At 39.2% G+C, this 22,771-nt stretch overlaps 1 protein-coding gene across 2 annotated transcripts in view; it reads right to left on the bottom strand.

Annotated features, from left to right (window-relative positions):
* The window catches only part of PTPRN2 (protein tyrosine phosphatase receptor type N2), a 1,455,485-nt gene that overhangs the window by 79,567 nt on the left and 1,353,147 nt on the right, over positions 1 to 22,771 (bottom strand). For both annotated transcript variants that reach the window (XM_073629933.1, XM_073629934.1), the window contains one exon: positions 18,681 to 18,754. In XM_073629933.1, the coding sequence (XP_073486034.1) occupies positions 18,681 to 18,754 (74 nt within the window). The remainder of the gene's footprint in view (positions 1 to 18,680; positions 18,755 to 22,771) is intronic.

Genomic DNA, 22,771 nt, shown 5'->3' with positions numbered 1-22,771 from the left:
TACATACAAGTAGCAGCATTAGTGATGCAGGTAAAATTTGCGATAATTTCAGAAGAAAGGTCTGATGGGGGGTTTTATGATCTGCCTGACAATTTAAAATTGCCATTGAACATTTTTAATGTTGCATAGCTAGCTGATGCTCTGTGGTTTTATCACATGAGAACTGCTTGCTATGTGACAACACCATGGAGCTTCTCATTTGGGAACAATCAACTCTAAGCAGAAACTAAAATCAATGCAAGATATATGAATTCTATATAGACAGCCCTACCACTGTGCTAAAACTACAGCATCCACTCGATTTACCTTTACAGGGAAACTACAATGGCTTTGGTCAAGTTACATTTTTTTTAACATTTATAAGATTATAAACTGAAGCATTATATCACGTTTTTGGTATTTGCATTCAATATTTAATCTTTCTTTAACTTTTAAACATAATACATTTAAAACAGGCTGTATCTGTAAAATTGTTTCCGGGCTTTCCAAAGTAAAAGTCCAGCATCATTTGCTCAACTTTGACTTTTTCATTCCAGTTCAAAATCTTATCTTCGCAGCACAGAAAGAGGGGTATTTCAATTTTTTGATTCAATCAGAAGTTTTTAATTTAAACATTTGCTATTCAAGTCAATGCAAGCTAGTCACAGCATAGCAGTAACGTTAACTTAGTGCAATTGTAGAGCAGTAGCCTGGAACACCAACTGTTGGCTGTAAATGATAAATAATAAATATTCTTGTAGTGATGTAGTGACTGGCAGGAGTAGCCAGGGTGCCCAGCTGGGGGACTTAGAAATGTCAAATAGCAGCAGTGCCTCGAGCTCTTCAAGACAGAGAAGATTTAGCACATTGCCCACTGGAAAGATGCAAAGGATATAAGTGCTAGCGATTTGTTAATTTTTGGGGATTTTTAAATTAGAACTAAACAACTAAATTCTATTGCTGGCACTTAGGGCTTTTGCCATAACGTGTAAAGGATATAACAGTAACTTAGTGCAATTGTCGAGCAGTAGCCTGGAACACCAATTGTTGGCTATAAATGATAAATAACTGTATATTTGGACAATGTAGCAGACATCTTCCAAAGCTCCCCCCTCCAGTGAGGCGATATCTGCTGATATCTTTGGCCAGTCTTTTTCTGGGTTTGGCGCCTTTGGCAATTTTTATTGTTTTGGATGGGATTACATAACAGAGGATGTACACTGAATTAAGTTTAAGTTTTGGTAAAGTGCGCATGCTTGTAAAAAAGTAGGAAGGTTGCATTTATTTTAAAAGAAATAACAACAAATGGGCCAAGTTTCTAAACCTGTCTAACTAAGCCCCTTCCCCCAAAGTTGTTAACCAATGGTTTTCTGCAGCTGGTATAGACATAAGATGTCTGTTGAAAACAGCTAATGTGGGCAACGATTACTGTATGTCTATGGCAAGCCTCAGCCTCTTTTTCCATAAGATAGAGCAAAGAATAGTGATGCGTAAGGTTTTCAAATCTGTCTTATCAGTCTTTTATCATGATATATTAAATTAAAATTGGCCCATGTGGTGTACTGTCACCCTTACAATATCAAACGTATCAAGAATTCTGAAACAAAGGTGTTACATTTTAAGCATCAAAAGACACCAAGGTAATTTTCTACTGTAAATATGATTAGGATGAAACAATAATCCAGGCTCATCTGTACAACAAGCCACATAGTAGAAACATATGTTTGCTTGCATAAATACCATTACACTGTCATTCGAATGAAATAAATAAGTATAAGGAGCCGCTGCCCTGCATAGCCAGCCATTCATGCTCAGCTAGACACAAGCAAGCGGAATCAATACCGATGTGAGCTGTGCTGTCAGGATCTCTGCTATCTGCTACATCATAAACAGGCCACTCGGCGCCTTTTAGCGCTAATCAGCTACTGTCACAAAATTGCTATCTGGAACATGGTAAACATAATGATTGCAGAGCAGCAAAATATGCCATCTGCTTATGAAGGCAAAATGCAATTACAGCTAAGCCAGTCTGGAGGCAGGCAAACAATTCTGTGTAGTTGTTACTTACACAAGAACTGCATATAATGCACCTCAGGGGAGTAATTGCATTGGCTGCATGAACACTATACAATAACTGTACTGAGATGGAGGTCAGCACCATAGAAAGAGTTAAGTTATTACACTCACATTTGCATTGATCCTGGAAGCTGGTGAGCAGGCTCCTCTATAATTGCTGGCAAGTTATATGGGTTCTGGTTGATTACATCTGTATTTTACTTGCACTTAAAGCTGAACCACATGAATTCAGACACTTTGCAAAATGTGTTGGCATACCATGAGTTAAGTCCAACAAGGTGTATGCCACCTCCTGGACTTATCTCTTTTATTTACATCTGACAGTTTTTCGGAGCTCTGGGAGTAAAGCTATCTACATTCCTGGGACTCTGACAGGAGACATGCTCCTCTCTCATACAGCAGCATCTCTGCCTGCCCCTCCCCTCTGCTGTTCCATTCACAGAAGGCTTTGTATTTTGTGAATGAGTTCTGTGATTGGGCAGGAAGGTGGAAGGAGTGAGCAAAACTGAGTAACTGAGACCAGAAGGCAATGTATTGGAGCGTGGAGATAATAGAGATAGCTACATTGCCAGTGCTCAGTAAAAATACAAATTGTAAATCAAATAAATAAGTCTACGGGGTGGTATTTGCCCAGTTGGATATAGCCTCTAGTAATCCAGCACATTGTACAAAGTGGCTGATTTCCTGAAGTTTAGCTTAAAGTGGTTGTAAAGGCAGAAGTTTTTTTTTTTTATCTTAATGCATTCTATGCATTAAGATAAAAAGCCTTCTGTGTGCAGCAGCCCCCCTCAGCCCCCCTAAAACGTACCTGAGCCCCATCTCGATCCAGCGATGTTGCCCAAAAGACTCGGCTGTCCGAGACTCTCTCTCCTCATTGGCTGAGACAGCAACAAAGCGCCATTGGCTCCCGCTGCTGTCAAACAAAGTCAGTGAGCCAATGAGGAGAGAGAAGGGGCAGGGCAGTGCAGCGGCTCCATGTCTGAATGGACACACGGAGCTGTGGCTTGGTTCGAGTGCCCTCATAGCAAGCTGCTTGCTGTGGGGGCACTAAACAGGAGGGAGGGGCCAGGAGCGCTGAAGAGGGACCTGAGAAGAGGAGGATCGGGGCTGCTCTGTGATAAACCAACTGCACAAAGCAGGTAAGTATAACATGTTTGTTATTTTTAAACAAAAAAATTGAGACTTTAGTATCACTTTAAGGAGCCACAAAACCCATGTAATGAATGTATTCACCTGCTTCTGATGGCCTCTTTCCCTTAAAAATGCTAGCTGCTTGGCTGTCATGCTAATTCAGTCACTTCATTACTCTTTAAAGCACTGCAACAAGCATACAGATCCGGTGGTGCACCCTTATTTGCTGCATGCTTATTGCAGGTCAGAGACTCATTGCAATTCCTGGATCAGCTTGGAAGTCAGGCCACTAGCATTTTCCAAAATGCCTATTCTGCCATCACCTATCCTCTTTTGTTGAAATAACAAAATCACATTTGTTCCCCAAGTGAACCTGTTCCTTGGACTACAACATTCTCTGCGGTACATAATTCATTTAAGCACCCTGCTGAGTAGGCTATGTTAGGATATACACTATTTACTACAAGCATCTGGTCTCAGCTTGGGAGTGGGGGCACAGTCTCCACTAGTCAGGTCTTGCAGATCATCTAGTCCAAAAAGGCAGCATAACAGATAAAGCAGCCCCACTATCCCATTAGTAAGTAAAGGTTTAGAGTTGAACAAAAAATATAACTAATTCTGAACCAGTAGGTTCCTAAAAAAACATTTTCAAGTGCAGATCTCCACACAGAGGGTGAATGAGCCCTAAAAGTGTCATTGTCCTATAAGACTGGGGCTAGGCTACAAATATGACTTTAATCATTTGTCATTGAAAGACTCAGGGCTTATTCACACTGCCCATATGCTAAAATGCAGGTAGATTACAGCGGGCTGCAGAGAAGGGATGGTATAATGCGCCTTTTAGCACATCGCACTGCAGCACACACCAACAAGCGTTAACAAGAAAATTTTTTTTTTTTGTTTTTAAATATTGTAGGGGGTGGTAAAACCCTTTGTAGGGTTTTTGCCATCTGTGTTTCATTAGGGGGATTTTCTTTTACTTCCTATCCTATAGACACAACAGGAAGTCAAAGGTAAACACACCTAGACAGTTGGCCCTGCTTAAAGTGTCCCCATCATAAAACTTTCCCCTCCTGTTTCCGTGACAACTCAGAATGAAGAATTTCCTACTACTTTGTTACTGTAGGTGCTCTTTATATCCTCTAATCTAGAGGTAGGTGCTACTGTAGGTGTTCTTTATATTCTTTAACCTATAATCTAGCCTCTGACTGCAGATCCCTGTGCAATCCTGTGAGGGGTAAATTGAGGAGAACAGAACATATTGCTATTTGAGAGGAGAGCTGAAATAACATTTCATGATTACAATAATAGCAGTTCATGAGAAAACACCTTTGTAATGGTTACATAATTATTTTAAGCTAAATGATAACAATTACAAACCTATGTGATACTCTTGCAAATAAACTGAACATTTACGTATGCAGCAATAATAAACACAATTAGAATAACTCATATAGCTTAGTATACTGAACCCTAATTGTCTTGCTATCAACTGATTAAGATTTGACATATAGCCCCATCCTTAAAGTGATAATAAAGTCATTTTTTTGTTAAATGAGCTGCAAATAGCAGAATTTACATGCTCTCCTTGATGTTTTTATCATTTTCTTTTTCTCTGAGCTTCCTCCTCATACTGCCCCCCAGGGATGCTCTCTGATTCCAGGTATGTGGGTGCCCCCTGTGCCTGCCAGCACTAATGGAGTGCCCCCCGGAGTTTCCACTACTTGCGCACCTCTTGTTTTGTACTACAATCTTACATGCAGCTGCTCCCAAGAGGGCCACAGAGCCAAAGCCATGCTGATTTGGGGCCACTGTCAATCACCGCTTTGGAAGAGAAGAAGCATGACTTGGGCTCTGTGTTCCACTCGGGAATAGCTGCATGTAAGAGTTTTAAACAGGAGTGTGCACACAGTGGAGACTCCAGGGGACTCCATAGGACCTGCAGGCACAGGAGGCACCCACATATCTGACACGCAGCATTGCTGTGGTGCAGTAACTGAAGGAAGATCAGAGGAGAAAAATTATAAAACAACAGCAAGAGCTTGTAAGTTCTGCTATTAGCAGCTCATTCAGCAAAAAGTTGACTTCAGTATCACAATATGTAAAAGAAACTAGTGATATCCATAAGGAAAAAGAAATCAGTACAATAAAAAGCAAAGAACTTAAGCCTTGCACAGGGGTATGACAACAAAGGTAGCAGTCCTGGCCCAGATAATAGAATTCTTATACCAATGAAAGGAACATTTGCAGGTTTTTCATTGAGAAAACGTGACATACTCATAACTTTGTAATATTACACTCTTTTCTACATGACAGCATTATAAATAATGATGCTGTGGGTATCTAGTTGAACAGTAAAAAGCTCCAATGGCTCAATTCAGTTCATGAACATAATCCTTTATTCATATACTATAATACAAGCATGACATAACAGCCATAGGGCCCATTCACGCTGCTCTTATGTGTTGAGGTGCATTATCACATATGTGTTCATGTACAGCATTAGGTGCATTGCATTTAGGTAGTCCATTGAAAATGCACTATAATGTACACATGAGCGGACTTTTCGACCGGACTGGTCCGACGGTCTATCCGACGGACTTTCGGCGGACTTTCCTAACGAACGGACTTGCCTACACACGATCACACCAAAGTCTGACGGATTCGTACGTGATGACGTACGACCGGACTAAAATAAGGAAGTTGATAGCCAGTGGCCAATAGCTGCCTTAGCGTCGGTTTTAGTCCGTCGGATTAACATACAGACAAGCGGATTTTTCGACCGGACTCGAGTCCGTCGGAAAGATTTGAAACTTGTTTTATTTCTAGGTCCGTCAGACATTTGGGAGAAAAAAGTCATCTGGAGCCCACACACGATCGAATTGTCCGATGGGGTCCGGTCCGCCTGAACAAGTCTGCCGGAAAGTCCGCTCGTGTGTACGCGGCATATTTTAACAGGTATGCAGTATATTTTTCAATGCAGTGCACCACAATACACAAATTCCAAACTCCAAGTCTCAAAAAGAAAGGGGAAGGGGGTGCCATTAATACATATAAACAATCCTATTCATTTAGGCTCCCCAAAATACAGACAGCTCCTCCTGGTTTCACTCATATTAAAGCTTACTCATAGGATCTGTTTTTTTTTTTTTGACAGTTGAAGTTCGAAGAGTGGCCAGTGACCGTTAGAAGCTTGATCCCTAAATTTGGGGTTTGTGGAGGAGTGCTGCCTGGAGCAGAGGCGTGTGCTCTGTTTCCTGCAATGCACAGATTGTTTTACATCTGTCTGTTGTGATGTGATACAATGCAATAGCGTTGCAGGGCACTGTCTTAGTGGGTTGGAGTGTCATTAAAAAAGAAAGGCACTGCAACACACCACACCTCACTTTGCACATTACTGTGCATTGCAGTAATACATGGCAAAAATGGCTGTTTAACCGCACCTTATTTCAATGCTGTACTCTCACTGGGCCTTTACAGCCTTCATTAGGTCATGCTCAATAGGTCTGTTATGGTACTGAGTAAATGGACTGCAAAAAGTAATTTGAAGGCTCTTAGTTAGGATCTCCTTTACACAGGCAATATCTTGCATACACTGGATTCCAGTGGCAAGAATCAAAAGGTGTAGGCTTTATGACCATGCCTGGGACCCAGGCCTGCTGCTTGACTGATGCTCTGCCAACGCACTCATTGTTAAATGCACCCCATTGTTCTATGAATATATTGTTTCTCTAGGCCCTGATGGAAGGGGTGGAGAACAGCCCCCGAAACATGCTGGCTTTTGTAAACAATTTGTTTTTGTAATAAACGTACGAAGGCCATAGATGGTGTGAATTTCTTTCCTGCAACCATGGGTTGCAGGAAATACATTTGCATGATTTCCCCATCAACACAGACAGTGCTGACAGGGGAATTACTCCTGCCGAGACACTGTCTTCCACTGGGAGAAGACACTGATTATTGCTAGCAGCTATAACAGTCCCTAGCGATAATTGCAAGTAAAATCCGGCAGTCTGGTTGTACCCAAGTTGATCTATTGATCAACTTGGTACATTCAGCCTGCCCATACATAGTTCCTGCTGAACTGAGATTAGAACTGTCTATGGCCGGCCTCAGCTTTGTACTCGAATATTATGGTGTGGCGCATCACCCTGTGTGAAATTGTACTAGGCCATCACACCCCACAAGGCCTAACAAATGCACCTGCACTGGCACTTTTTTATTTTTGCATGTTCATTTTTTTCTCCATGTGTGTCACCCTGCACTTATATATTTTTTTTTCCTTTTTCACTCAAATGAAGGGTGTTGCTCTTTAGGCTTACATTGAAATCTAGGGTGAGGCAGTGTGATATTTCTTTCTTCCTCTGTCTTAGGGGGATTCTCTTCTTTGTCACCAAGGACTTGTTGCTCAGCTTTGGCTGACCATGAAGAGTGGGGTTCGTCAGGAAATTTGGCTAGGTGGACCTGAATATGTCTTACCCTGAGTCTTGTCCCCCAGGGGGACAGGTAAAAGGGTCCTTCCTCTTCAGGAGGAGACTAATAGACACACCTTAAGTGCACTTTTTTTTTTGTGCGTGTTCACATGCACTTGTTTGTTAACTTTTGATGTTTTGTTTTTGTACACCACACCACAGGCTCGAGAAAAACTGAACAAAAATCCTCCTTACATCCTAACAATAGGTTCACATCTATGCGTGTGGCTGCAGGAATTGCATCTATTCCCAAACCCGCAACCACCCGCAGCCAAATTGTGCTGCTCATTCTGAATGGCATCCCCACATGTCAATCCGCAGCATGTTGGCAGATACGCAGGCACGGCAGCCAATTGATTTGAACGCAAACGTGGGCTGCGAAAACGCTAAGGGGTGAATCTAGCATAAGGTGATCTTGGAGATATTTTAGTGTGTATAAGTTGCCAGCCTAATATTTATATTTTCCATTGTAAGACCACCAGCCTATTGACAGCAACAATACATAATTATTAGCCAAATAAACTTGAGAGTTCCTACACCCCTAACCCACTTTTTAAGCATATAAAAACGAACTAAAATGTCCCTTTTGGGTGTACTGGCCTTTAAATAAAGCATTATAGGCTTGAATTCTTAGTAGGAGAAAACTTCTGAACACAGTTAAATTGTGAAAAAGATAAACCTGCTCAAAGCAGCTGGGTATATTTGATAAATGTATGCCCACAGCATGTTCTCACAAGCTCAAAGAAGCAGCATCAATTGGTTAATCAATGACAAGTCAATAACAAGCTCATCAATAGCTCTCTATGTAGAGGCAAATGAAAATGGACTGCTGGTTCAATCTATTAAGTGTTCTGATTAACACACATAAATGTCAGTCTTACAGTTTTATTACACCAGACAGGGGATGTCTACATACAAATCACAATACTGATGAAGTGCAACCAAACGTTTAGTAGTAGGCTCTATAGACCAGTTCCTGTGCTATCAGTCAAACTCCATAAAAACTTGAAAACCTGTGTAAGACAACTTCATATTGAAGGTAGCACAATTCAGACAGCTTGCATCTGCTGAAGGGAACTTTCCGCTAAAGTGGATGTATAGTGCATTTTCAAGGTATTTTTTAACGACTTGCTGACCAGGCTTTTTCTGGAACTTTTTGTTTACAAGTTTAAATTAGTATTTTTTGCTAGAAAATTACTTAGAACCCCCAAACATTATATATATATTTTTAAAGCAGAGTCCTTAGAGAATAAAATGGCAATTGTTGCAATATTTTATGTCAATTAGTATTTGCGCAGAAATTTCCATGGGCGGTGCTTTAAAAATGTTTACATGGTACCTGTTTAGAGTTACAGAGGAGGTCTTTCACTAGCTATATTGCTCTCACTCTAGCGATTGCGGCAATACCTCACATGTATAGTCTGAACACCATTTACATATGCGGGTGCGACTTACGTATGTGTTCGCTTGGATGGGGCACTTTAAGTTTTTTAATTTTTTTCCTTTTTTTATTTTTACACTGTCCCTTTATTTTTATTTTTTGATCACTTTTATTCCTATTACAAGGAATGTAAACATCCCTTGTAATCGAAATAAGCATGACAGGTCCTCTTTATTGAGAGATCTGGGGTCAAAAAGTTCCCAGATCTCTTATTTACCTTTGAAAGCAAAAGCAAAAAAAAAATAATTTGTTTATGCTCGAAGAACTGGAAGTGACGTTAAAGGTCGCTCCAGTCCTCCAAGTGCAAAGAGCTGCGTGGGGGCCATCTGCCCTCACTCAACTTTCTGACTAGCCATTGGTCACACCATATTACTTGTGGGTTTACTGATGGCTCTGTTAAGTTCTGAATTAACTGTGAACCAACGGGAGGGAGCACCTCTTTCACAGCCTAAAAAAGTGATCCTGTGGTGAATCCGCCTGTGGGACCACTTTTATCTTGTAGAGAAATGCCCACAGTAAATAATGATACTGGCTTTACGGCAGCTAGCTGCTGCCATAACACTGGTATTTAAAGTCAAAGTAATGATGCATATTTACTGTGGACAGTCGGCAAGTAGTTAATATAAATTTTACATTCTACAAACATGTTCTTAGAGATTTTTTATTTTTTATCATTTTTTTGACTCCCCGAAGCCAGAGGTGAAATGTACAGCCACCTGTACAAATGAATGAAAGGATATGGCTGTATGAGGGTATACGTTGCTCTGAGTGTAAATAGACTGCCTGCGTTCAGGGGTGTACACCCATATATGGATTCTCAGTATACCCGTTTAGAGGCAGTGCAGCATTACAATGTAGGAAGCAGAACTTGCATACCTAATGAATGAATATGGATGTCCTCATGTATATATATAATTTTTTAAAAAGACGCAGAAAAATAAACATAAATCTAAACATACTGTATATTAAGAGATTATCTACATTTCTTTTGATAAGTGTAAAATAGAAATAAATTACATAAATGACATACCGTGCAAAAGCTTACTGAGTATGCTACAGATGGTCTTAAAGCAGATGGAAACGCAATAAACTACAAATGTCTCCATGGTACATCAGGAACTGCTTAATTCCTTTCTTGCTGAGAATATTTAAATATAGTTTCATGAATACCTTATTTTCTATATTTCTGAGCAGTTACATTTCCATAAACTCTGAGTAGTGTGCCTCTCTCTGCAGGCCAACGGCACAGAGCTTAGATTCTTGCCTACACAAATTTTACGGTGGGGGCGGAGAGGAAGAGAAACAAGTGAACATTTTAATATGGAGGTCCTGTCGTTTTCCAGTGAGGAGGTGGTGTACCTTGCTTTCTCTCCGTGGACCTCCCTGGTAGGTTATTTCTTTCTTTTCCCCTCAATATCTAGTTCTGACCAACTCAGTAGAGTTTTAAAAAAGAGCTGGATGCATTCCTAAATGCACAAAATATAACTGGATACCAACATTTGTAGGTAATATTACCAAATATATTTGATCCAGGAAATATCTGAATGCCTCCTTGGAAGGAAAGAACTGTTTTCCTCTGCTGGAGCAAATTGGATCATGTTTTATTGTTTTTTTTTTTTGGCTTCCTCTGGATGACGTGTGGGTATGGGACTGTGTATTTGGAGGTTTTATATTATTATTCTTTTTTTCTCCTGGTTGAACTAGATGGATTAGTGTCTTTTTTCAACCAGACTAACTATGTAACTAATTACTATGTAATGAACAGTGTTTTGCAACAATACTGACCATACAGGATTATTTTTTTGCCAGTGAACCAATGGGTTGAACAAAAGAAAATGACTCAATTTTCCCATCCACACGAAGAAAAAAGAATAACAGGTGTTCTAAACTAGAAACACCTGTATATAAAGTGGACTTTAAGAGCACAACCTTGAGACACATATCAAAAAATAGTTTCAATAAAGAAGAAATTTATTAGAACAATAGTCAACATGAACATGAAGCGTTAAAAAGAGGGGTAGACCCTATGTCTAGAGCCTAACCCAATAGATACAAAGAGGAAGCAGTAGGAAAGTCCTCCTTAACCACTTAAGCCCTGGACCATTTGGCTGGCCAAAGACCAGAGCACTTTTTGCGATTCGGCACTGCGTCGCTTTAACTGACAATTTTACGATCGTGCGCCGTGGCTCCCAAACAAAATTAACATCCTTTTTTTCCCACAAATAGAGCTTTCTTTTGGTGGTATTTGATCACCTCTGCAGTTTTTAGTTTTTGCACTATAAAACAAAAAAATAGCGACAATTTTGAAAAAAACGCATTAATTTTTATTTTTTGCTATAATAAATATCCCCAAAAAATATATAAAAAAACATGTTTTGCCCTCAGTTTAGGCCGATACGTATTCTTCTACATATTTTTGGTAAAAAAAAAAATCGCAATAAGCGTTTATTGATTGGTTTGAGCAAAAGTTATAGCGTCTACAAAATAGGGGATAGTTTTATGGCATTTTTATTGATTGTGCGCCTGCAAGCTGTCTCTTACAGGGCCACGTACAGGTACGTTAAGCTGCCTGTACGTGCCTTTCTGCTGCAGTATATCTGCATGAGGCGGTCGGGAAGCGGTTAAGATATATGTTGTATGCATCTTACATTTGAAACACAGACAAGAAAATTATAATGATACATATGGTAGATGTGTGGGTACATATGTTTTTGTCCGGAGGGTGGTCAACGCGTTTCGATGTGAGTTTTTGTATTCTTTATACAAGTATAGGAAAACAGAAAGTGGTATGCCAATATGGTATAAATATAGTGACGTTCAAGAGGTTTTAAAAATAATACATATAAATGCATTTCAATGAGTATTTCTCATGTATAACTTAGCTTTATAAATTATCACAAGATAATCAACATAAAATTAGTTATTGTATTCTGATGGCAAAGGCACTTCCCTGCTGTCAGAATACATTGATCTGCACCACCGGCTATAGCCTGTGGCACTGATCAGGAGAACATTTTTTAACAGATACCGCCTGAACGGGCCAAATTCCGATCCATGAAAGGCCAGCTTTGCTCAGATTTTCACAAAAGACAGCGATCACTATCTTGGAGTTATTGTTTGTTTCCCAGCCAATTTACCTGGCCGCTAATGTTGCAAGCAGCTGGGTCACAGCAAGTATGTAGGGCACATTCCTAAGTACACTTCAGCTTATGCTTCTTCACCATATAAGCATATATTTGCCCTGTGGCAGCAATGTACGGTAAATAAGGGTGTGTGCTGGCTGGTCATTAGGGTAAGGAGTCAGAGTCAGTCTGCTACTGCAAAAGATGGATTTCCACTGGCTTTCTTACACAATAATGTTAATCATATGCAGCTTAAATGAAAAAAATCTAGCAGGTTCCTCCATCCATGCCATGCAGTGGGCTGTCAGCATACCCAAACAGTGCCTGCATCTGATAGGACGTTTGACTTACATTTTTTTTTTTTTTTTTTGCCTGGCTCCTTCAATCTTTCAAATGAAGGGTGTTGGGTAGAAGGGGCTATTCACTAAGAAAATTTCAACTGATTCATCAACAAATGACTGAAATGCCAACTGTGTATGGATGATTTAAAGCAGTATTTAACTCAAAAGCAAAAATGTATTGAATTGCAGCTCACCAATTCTTTGATGTGCCAGCTGCATTCTTTTTCTTTTTTTTAGGCTTTTTTCCCTTATTCTCACTTTGCGATTCAGGAAGTAGGTTTGTTATTTTTCAACTTACATTAACAGACCAAACTGTCCAGACAAAGAAACAGTTAGAGGGTTGGGACAAATCATTTACCACTGACAAAGTGGTTTGCAATGGTCAGTGTTTATTTATTTGTATAAAACCTTTAACACAAAAAAGGAAAAAAAAAACAGTTTACTGTAACTGCTTAAAAAGTTGTTAGCGAATTTCTGCTTTAATTTGTTATTCAAGTCCATCTAGTCAAGTCCATCTAAATTGCTAGTCTATCTAACACTATCTTCTTCCAAGACTGTCAATGCTGTTGTCCAAAGTGTCTGTTTTAGTACTTCATCCAGAATGCAGACACCCTAAGACAGGAAGTGTGTTACTGGCTGGATCACCAGGTGAAATAAAAGAAAAAAGATTGAAAAAAGAAAATGTATGCAGCCACCACATCTGAAGGATTGGTAAACTACATTACATTACATATTGTTTTTGGGTTTAACAACGCTTTAATACATGCAGCTTTGCAATCAGAAAAGTTACATCCTACTTTCCATGATACAGGTAGGCTTGATTTCTATGGGGCAGAAAAATGTGCAATGTCCACAGTAAGCTATAGCAATCAAACAGACCTTACACTCATCTGTCTACAGTAAACCGATGTCCCTAACTAATTAGCAAACTAGATGTATAGTTGTTTAGTCTACCTGCAGTCTGTGCAGAACAGGTCTCCATCTTTACATTTCAGAAGCTCTTTCATGTATTCATCATATATATGGACTGATTTGGTGACAATTCCCTAAATTGGTAGAGCGGTTGCATTAAGTCCTTTGTAACTCCAAAGTAACAGATGTCTTCTAGTGCAAAGGAAAGCTAATTTAGGATTATAAACTACGGGTGGTCTGAGATCTGAAAGAGGTTTATTTACTGACTCTCTGACCCTGGGAGAGACGTTTTTTTTTGTCAGAACTGATCTATACAGCTCTCCTAAAGTTTGGAATTTATTTAAAATTTCTTATTTAAATTGAATGACCAACCTACAAAAGCCATGTTTCAACTTTAAAAATATGCTTCATTCAAACAAGAAAACTGAAAATCCCCACTCTATTGGAAGGCACAGCCAACCCTTTGAAATTGAGCTTTTATGTTCATTCTGGCATTATTTCTTTACAGCTGTTTTCTAGGCTCATCAGTTCCCTATCAATGCTGGAATCCTCCAAATTCCAAAGCTGCAGAAAGAGAAACCTTGAGTTCCTGACCCACCCACCACCTTCTCCAGTTCTCAGACATGGAGGTTGCACAGTGCAGAATCGCATGGAAAGAGGCTGCAGTCCCACCAGAAAAAACAGTCAAAAAGACTTTAGTGGTTTATATATTAAAATTGCATAATAAAATAAACTGTTTGGCATTTCAGACTTTGACACTAATGTAATGCTCTCTGGATAGCACATGACTGATCTCACTTGAAGCTTGGAGTTAAAATATATGTGAAGGCAAAACTTTTTTTTTTACTTTTTGGATAAGTGAGGAAAGGTTAGAACCCCTGTAGGAGATTTATTGCTTTAGAAAATGGACAAAATAGCGCTAAACAATAATTTTATCTCACTGGCAGGCAGGTGGCTTCTATTCCCCAGAAGATCTCCATGGTCTTCTTGGCTTGTAGTGTAATATAACAAAAATGGAAACTGAATTGCCATACCACTGCTAATAGGTCCAGACACAACTTTATTTCAATAACAGTTAGGGGGACAGTCCAAAGGGTATCCAATGCATTTTTGTGGTCCAAAAATGCCCCCTTCATTGGGGCATGATTGAACACAATCTGATTGGACTATAAGTGAACTGGACCTTAAATGTTATTTCTTCCAGTGTGATTACAAACACAGGCCTTGTCAGCAGCTGGTTTGGCATTTGGCATTGGATACGCTTTGGACTGGCCCCCTGAAAGTTGCATCCAGACCTCTTAGCGCTACGGTGCTTCAATTTCCATTTTTCTTAGATTTGTATTGCTGTCTGTGTCCACGCTACAGAGATTCACCCTCTCTATTTGTCCTGGTGACCACTGTCATTGGAACAGAAAGTGTGGAAGAATCCATAGTTATGAGTTGCCACCAAAGCAGGAAATAGAGGAGAAATTCCCTCCTATCTACTGTTTTATGACAGAGTAAAGCAGAATTTCCCCCATCAGAAACATGAGTTTGAACTATTCTTAACTATATCCAATAAGATATAAAACACTTTGGCTTTAGATGTACTTATATTTGCTCAAAGTATAACTAAAGCCAACAGGGGACCATTACAAAATGTGAGCAGGCGTTGCAGTGAAAGTCATTATATACCTATGTTATATAGCTATAGGGCAATTAGACAGGGTTGTAAACACCCCCACCCCTTTTTTTTTTTTGCAACAGCAGTCAGAAGACTTTTGAAGAACAGAGGCAATCTACAAATGCAATATCATGACATCAACAGATAGTCCATAATGGCTGTATGTTTTGTATGTATTTAGATTGTACCAGAGAGACTGGGAGAGATTTACTAAAACTGGAGCAATCAGAACTTGGTGTAGCTGTGCATTGTAGCAAATAAGCTTCTAACTTCACCTTGTTTAATTAAGTTTTGGCAATAAAACATTAAAGTGAATGTAAACCCAATGTCATCCTTTCTAAACTACTGCCATAGGGGTTATCTATAAGGATATACATGCCTCCTGCATGTATCTTTACCTGTCAAATGTCTCCCCTCTGTCTGTAATGAGACCCGAAAAACTGCATATTCTGTGGGTGGGTCTGTTGTCTGGAGCTCGGTGGGTGGAGTCGTGATGTCAGTAGACTCCCCGCCCACCTCTACACTCCCCTTGTCAATATGCATTTTCTCCTGTGTATTTCTTACACTGAACTTCTGCTATGATCTCTAACATCCAGTGAAAAGACAGGAAAGTAACCACATGACTTCAGCATGCCAAATCATGCTGAGGTGTGGAACAGCCAATCCTTGCAGAGCTGCTGAAGAAAGGAGTGGGGATGGGAATTAAAAAATAACGCATGTCTTAGGCTAGTGCACGAGATGTGTAAATCACCTGTCACTCACAGCAAGGGGGAGGATTTGACAAAGTTTTTCTCTGTTTTGTCAGGTTTTATCTCACTGAACAATAAAAGAGGATTGCTCAGAGCTGGATTAACTCTGTGTGGCAAGACTGGGCTCAAATGATAGGAAATCTTATACTCTACATTATGACATCAAACAAAAAAAAATTCAGGTTTACATCCACTTTAAAACATGAAAGCTAATTGGTTTCTATACAGAGCTGCACCCGTTTTTGCACGCTCCAGTTTTAGTAAATGATCCCCTATGTTCCTAGCAATACAACACAGTCAGCAATTGCTGGGACCTTGCAGTAAACATAGAATTGTCATACAAACCAAACAGTCTCACTCATATCTCTGTGTCACAGTGCATTATGAAAACAGCCTGTGGGAACTGGGATTTTTTGGAGGACCATAAAAGTTTATGGTAAGACATTAAAATGTATATGTAATTTGTATTACTGCTTGTTAACAGATATACTATATGACCATAAGATAGAGATTATTTTTATATTTTAGAGATAACAACAAATACATGCAAGGGATCACAGCAGCACACATGCTGTTCTGCTCTAAAATCATGTGCCATAACATGCATGAAAAATGCCCTAAACCTCATTCATTTCCAAAACTCAAAGTGAAATTTTGTGAAAACCACATTCAGAAATGTTTTGTAGATAGAGATATAGTATAGTTGCTGAAATTAACTGCCGTCTCTTCAAAAATATGAAATTGTGTCACTGTTATTTAACAAATTAATTAACAGTGACACAAAAAAATTATATATATCTAGCCATTAGATATAGCTATTTATATATTCATTATATTACGTATATATTAATTTATTTGTGTCACTGTTGATTATTTGATTGTTTTCATATATTTAATCTGTGTATGCAGTTTTTATTATTTTATATTTCATATGTGTATGCACAATTATAAGTATTGATTATCTTTAAGATATCACATTTGTCAAGTGGACAAATTTGGGTCATGTGGATGAATTTGGTCACCACATCTAATTACATTTTAATATTGATGTAGGGTTTTTTGTTGTCACGTGATTTAGATTTTGGGTTACGTAGATAAATGTGGTCACAAGGGTGAATAAAATTTCAGCTATATTTATTTTTAACTTATTACCAATTTTTTCCTAAAGTAGTATGCGCACCAGTTTATATAATATTTGTTGTGAGGTCTTGTATTCAGGTACGTTTTGTTGCAGCAGCTACAACATTTACATGGCTCAACGCAAGTTTTTCTTTGAATATATTTTAAGATTATATGTGCATTTAAAGTATTTTATTCATGTTCTTTACTCCCAAAAAATCACCCTTGTATAGACATCTTAAAGGCCTGAGACTGTGCTGTGTGCCACCATCTTGGATGTGATGTCACCAAGTATTCCCTTTTGCTCATCCAGCAGCAACTACATAAAAGTTTGGGGGGAGGGCAGAGGAGTTGGGCCAGCACATGCAGTAATTAGACACCCCAAAATTAGGAGAGGGCTATGACATGGCAGGAGGGGGGAACTGTGATAGCAAATCGACTCTTCCTGGAATGGTTGACTCTCCTTGCAAGTTCAAAGGCACATGGCAAATGATTAGAAAATAATTTATGGAATGGAAATATTCTGCAAGTAAGCATTTCATATCATTTATTTTACCTGAAATTTGATAACATGCTCTCTGATTGATGATTCCCCCTTTCTCCTCCGAATTAATCCTTTAATGTGATGAAGGCCCTTACTAACCAATAGAAAGCCTTGTGAGTGTGATGCGAACTAGCCAGCCGTAACTGGATCTGTTGATAGTTTAGACTTGGGGTTTTCTCGAACAAAAATCTTTTGCATTTTTCAAAGAAATTCCATACAGCCTTGTTACTGGAGGCCCAAACCGATAACAGCATGATAAAAGGACTCAGGTAATGGAACATATTTATTATGTCTGTACAGAAAGCAATTTGAGCACACAACTGCAAACAAAAGCCCCAGCCTTCATCTAGATGCTCCCTAATTGACTTCATCTAGATGCTCCCTAATGGTGGCCATACACACTTTGAAAAATGTTACATTCGATCGATCTCTTTCAATAATAAAATTAATCTATGGTGGACAATCCATTTGATTGATATGCCAGACACTAGAAAGTAAATTTTGATCGACAGTTAAGATACAATCGTAACTTATGATCATAATTTATCAATTGCATCTCTATCTCCATCAAGTGATCTCATAATGTGATTGATCAGATCTTAGCGCTGTCAGTTGATATATAACAATTGACAATATTCCACCCTGGCTGATCGAATCAGTTTGATTAAATGCAATGGAAATTATGCATATTTGATTGCAGATTTGATTATTTTGATCGCATTACATATCAGATGAAACAATGTCAGAAATCTGAGATAACACAACTACCAAATTAAAAGTGAGTATTAAATAACAGAATATTTTTAAACACCCATGATCATGCAACTAATGTGTAAAGGAAAGTTGACTTGTGCAAACTTTCTTTAATGTAACAAGTCATTTAAATTTTAAACACATGAAAAAGTAACTACAGGTTTCCAAAAGCCAGAGGCAACCCAACTATGTAATCCCATCAACACAGCTATCACTACTCATCTGTAACCATGGCAACCAGCGCCAACCATTTGCTCTGTAACTCATAATTGCATTCATTAGTAATGCAGTAACGCAAGGCAAAGATGACTTGCCGATAGGCACTTAGTATGTAAACCAGACTCTAACGAAGCAGAAAGATGAAAGAAAAATACTTACAATGGGACTGGCGTTGATGTAGTCCGAATGATCATGGCTGTTCTCTGCCTTCAGAATAATTCTGTTGTGGTCATCTAGGAGAAAAAAAAATATCACTATTATTGCAAACAGTTGTATGTGTTATTTCTTCAAGAATCTGGCTTTCTAAATTAAAGTGGTTGTAAACTCTGTTACGCCACTTGTATAATAAGGCTTACCTGTACGTACTGTAAATATCTCCTAAACTTGCACAGTTTAGGAGATATTCACTATAAACACTGCTGGTGACATCATCGGTGCATGCGCACTGAAGAAACGGCCCACTGGTGCCGTTTTTTAGGGCCCGCACCATGACGTCATTGCGGCTCCAGCCAATTACAGCGTCGGAACCCGCAAACCCAGAAGTAACTCCGGTGAAAGATGTCGCCGTGAGAGCGGAGTGCGGGCGGCACTGCAGGGGCTTCGTTCTAAGGTAAGTATTTCATAATGAGCTAGTATGCGATGCATATTAGCTCATTATGCCTTTGTCTTGCAGGTTTTTTTTTTTTTTTTTTGGGGGGGGGAGGGGGTTTCGGAGGTTTACAACCTCTTTAAATGACAACTAAACCCAAAAACAAAAATGTAACATATTGCAGCTTACTATCCCTTAGAAGTTGCAGCTGCATTAGTTTTCACCTTTTAAGCACAGAAAGTTTCTTAGCAAGCACAGAAAATACCTGTTGATCTTGCCAGAAATGCAGTGTTCTTATAAACTCCTATGAGATGAACTTGTGTAAACTGCTAATCCCATGACCCCAATGTAATGGATATGAACAAAGGCAGACATGTTTGAACTCCAGCCTGGGCAGCAACCAGGGCTCCCTCTGTACATACAATGGAGGAGTGACAGCAACCATCCTAGGACAGGGTGTGTATTAATTGCGGCATTATCAGGTGATAATAAAGAAGAAAAAAAAAGAAAAAGAAATGAATGCAGCCACTACATCTAAGGTGTGGTAAGCAGCTATTTCACAGGATTTTTGTCGTCACGGTAAAATCCTTTTTTTGGAGTTCAACAAGGGACTCAAAAACAGTAGAAGTCATAAACATTTGATTACACTGTTGCCTTTAGGAGGAAGAATGAGTTTTGCCAAGTGTGGACCTAGGTTTCATTTGTTGTGATAAAAGCATATTTTTAATCGCCAGTGACTTTTTTATAAAGTTGTCATAGGAAACCCCAAAGAGATGTTCTCTCTTGTAGGGCATGTGCAGCAACTGTTTTTTATATTGTTTCACAGACCAGTATTTTAGCCAGAAAGTCCTCTGCATTGTAGTAGACAGGACACTAATGCCCCGTACACGTGGTCGGATTTTCCGATGGAAAATGTGTGATAGGACCTTGTTGTCGGAAATTCCGACCGTGTGTAGGCTCCATCACACATTTTCCATGGGGTTTTCCGACACCCAAAGTTTGAGAGCAGGCTATAAAATTTTCCGACAACAAAATCCGTTGTCGGAAATTCCGATCGTGTGTACAAAAATCCGATGGACAAAGTGCCACGCATGCTCAGAATAAATAAAGAGATGAAAGCTATTGGCCACTGCCCCGTTTATAGTCCCAACGTACTTGTTTAGTACGATTGGATTTTCCGACAACTTTGTGTGACCGTGTGTATGCAAGACAAGTTTGAGCCAACATCCGTCGGAAAAAATCCTAGGATTTTGTTGTCAGAATGTCCGAACAAAGTCCGACCGTGTGTACAGGGCATTAGTCTGGAGATGGACATGGTTCCCAATTCAGAAACCTTGTCTGTCTCATTCCTGTCTTTTAATATTAAAAGCAAACATAAAAGATGGCGCTCAAATATCACATGTATAAATCACCATAATATCAAACCACCATAGTGAATAAAAATAAATGCATGAAATGGATTGTTATCACTAAAAGCCATCAACAATCACATAAATAGTAAACATAATAATAAAAATAACAAATTGATGAATAGATAAAGTCCAGTGTGACTGTTCCCAACACCAATAAAGTGCTTCAATATGGAATGTTCTTTTATCTTCACCACTAGTGCTCAAGTAAGAAACAAAAAATTGCGCTAAAATGATTGAAATCGTGAGACAATAAAAATATGTGCTCACAACAATGAGTACCAATATGCCACACTGCATATTGGTACTCATTATTGTGAGCACATATCTTATTGTCTCACGATTTCAATCATTTTAGCGTGACTTTTTGTTTCTTATTTCTACTTAGTGTTGTATAATGATTTTTAGTCGCAGTTAAGCGTTTTTTCCACTAATAGCGCAGTTTTTTTCTTTTTAATATTTACTAGTGCTCAAGTGATAGGTGTGAACTCAGGTGTATTTTTCACTTTTACAATGGGGCAGCTACATTTTTTAGATATTTTATTTATCAGGGCGTCACACACTGGTAATTTATATTTGTCTTTTAAGATGCAGAGGACTCTCTGGCTAAAATACTGGTCTACAAAGCAACAATCTAAAAGATTGTTTCATGTGCCATTCAGTGAAAAAGGCATTGTTGGGGTTTCCCACAACAACTTTACCAACAGGGTCACTGGCAAAAAAAATACATTTTTAACACAACAAAATAAACCTAAGCCCCTACCTGGCAAAACTCTTTCTTTTTCTCCCGAAGGCAGCAGTATAACCCTGTGTTACTGAATATTATTGTTTCTTTGTCCCCTGATGAATTATTAGGAAATAACCTGGTTTCACTTGGTTTTGGGTTGAGATACAATTTAAGAAGGTGCATTTGCTGTTGCTTATGCCTGGTAAACATGGGCCAAATGTTGGACGGCATCAGCCCGGTTCAATAGAAACCGGCCGACATTTGGACCGTGTGTACTGGAATCGGTCCAATAGAAGCCAGCTGTTCAGCCGGCTTCTGTCGAAGGGGCATGACCAATATAGGTCTGCCCATCGGCTTCTGATCAGCGCTCTCAGCTCATGGCTGAGAGTGCTGACCGTAGTGTTCTGGCGGGGGGGCGCACAGCACAATAGCACAGCAGGGGAGATTGCTGTACTAACATCGGATTGATAGTACAGCAGCTCTGACCTGAGCTGTCAGTTTTTTGAACGAAAAAAAAAAACGAGTAGTGTGTACGAGGATTTATAGGGACTATGACAGACCATGTGCTTTTCTATGACAGAGAATGTCAGGAAGAGCTAAAATACAGGATAAACCAAAGACAAAAAAAATGTGTTTCATTGGATTTCCTGACTAGTATTTATTACACTTTCCAACTGCACCACAGTAGCCAGTATGTGAATAGATGGCTTCTCATATATCAGTTGATCAGCAGGCACTGTTGCCCTCTTTTTGAAATACAGTATTTACCCAACATGTAGCAGTGGGCACAGAAGACAAACCAGCTACAGCATACATGCTGGGCACATGTAGGAACTAGCAATACATTTGACAAAAGGGAGAAAGGCCACTTCATACATGTACATCAATTTTTAATTCTAAATCACAGCTGCATGTTCTTGGGCATCTTCTTATGCATTTTGTCTTCTGTGTTGTGAATTCATTTTTTATAGTTCTATTATAATATTAGCTAACAATTTCTTTATTTCATAAATACCAAATTCCTCCTGTGCTATTTTTACCTTCGGCAGTGTCAGATTTGAGTTGCATCAAGCCGCTTTGCCTGTGAAATGCTTCCCCTGTGAATTATTAGTTTCATAGACCTAAAAAACTTCTGTCTCCTTGAGTAATTCTTTTCTATTTAATGACCTACAGTTATTAGACTCGTTGGGCAAATTTATACCTGTGTCTCCCCAGGCCATCTGTTTCCAGCCCTAGGCTGGAAGATGATTTAGCTGTCTTCCATTATTAAACTTGGGAAGAATAAAGGGCCAGTCCACCAAAATTGAAGGAGTGTGATGAGTCACCCACTGGCTTCTTATAACCCTTGGGAATGCCATTCTCCCTGTTCTAGTTTGTGGCTTAGTTCCAATCCACGTTCATGTTTTGGAAGTTCCCACACACCTTGGAGTATTCCAAATTCTGCTTTTGCTTTGTCTAAAGAATAAATTCAATATCCCCTTGTAATGGCCATTGCAAGTGTACAGGCTTGCAAGCTCACACAATG

Source organism: Aquarana catesbeiana, linkage group LG05 (genome assembly GCF_042186555.1).
Source record: "Aquarana catesbeiana isolate 2022-GZ linkage group LG05, ASM4218655v1, whole genome shotgun sequence".
In the NCBI taxonomy this organism is placed as follows: domain Eukaryota; kingdom Metazoa; phylum Chordata; class Amphibia; order Anura; family Ranidae; genus Aquarana; species Aquarana catesbeiana.
Note: the sequence above shows the minus strand (reverse complement) of the source record. Positions and strands in the feature narration are given on the sequence as shown.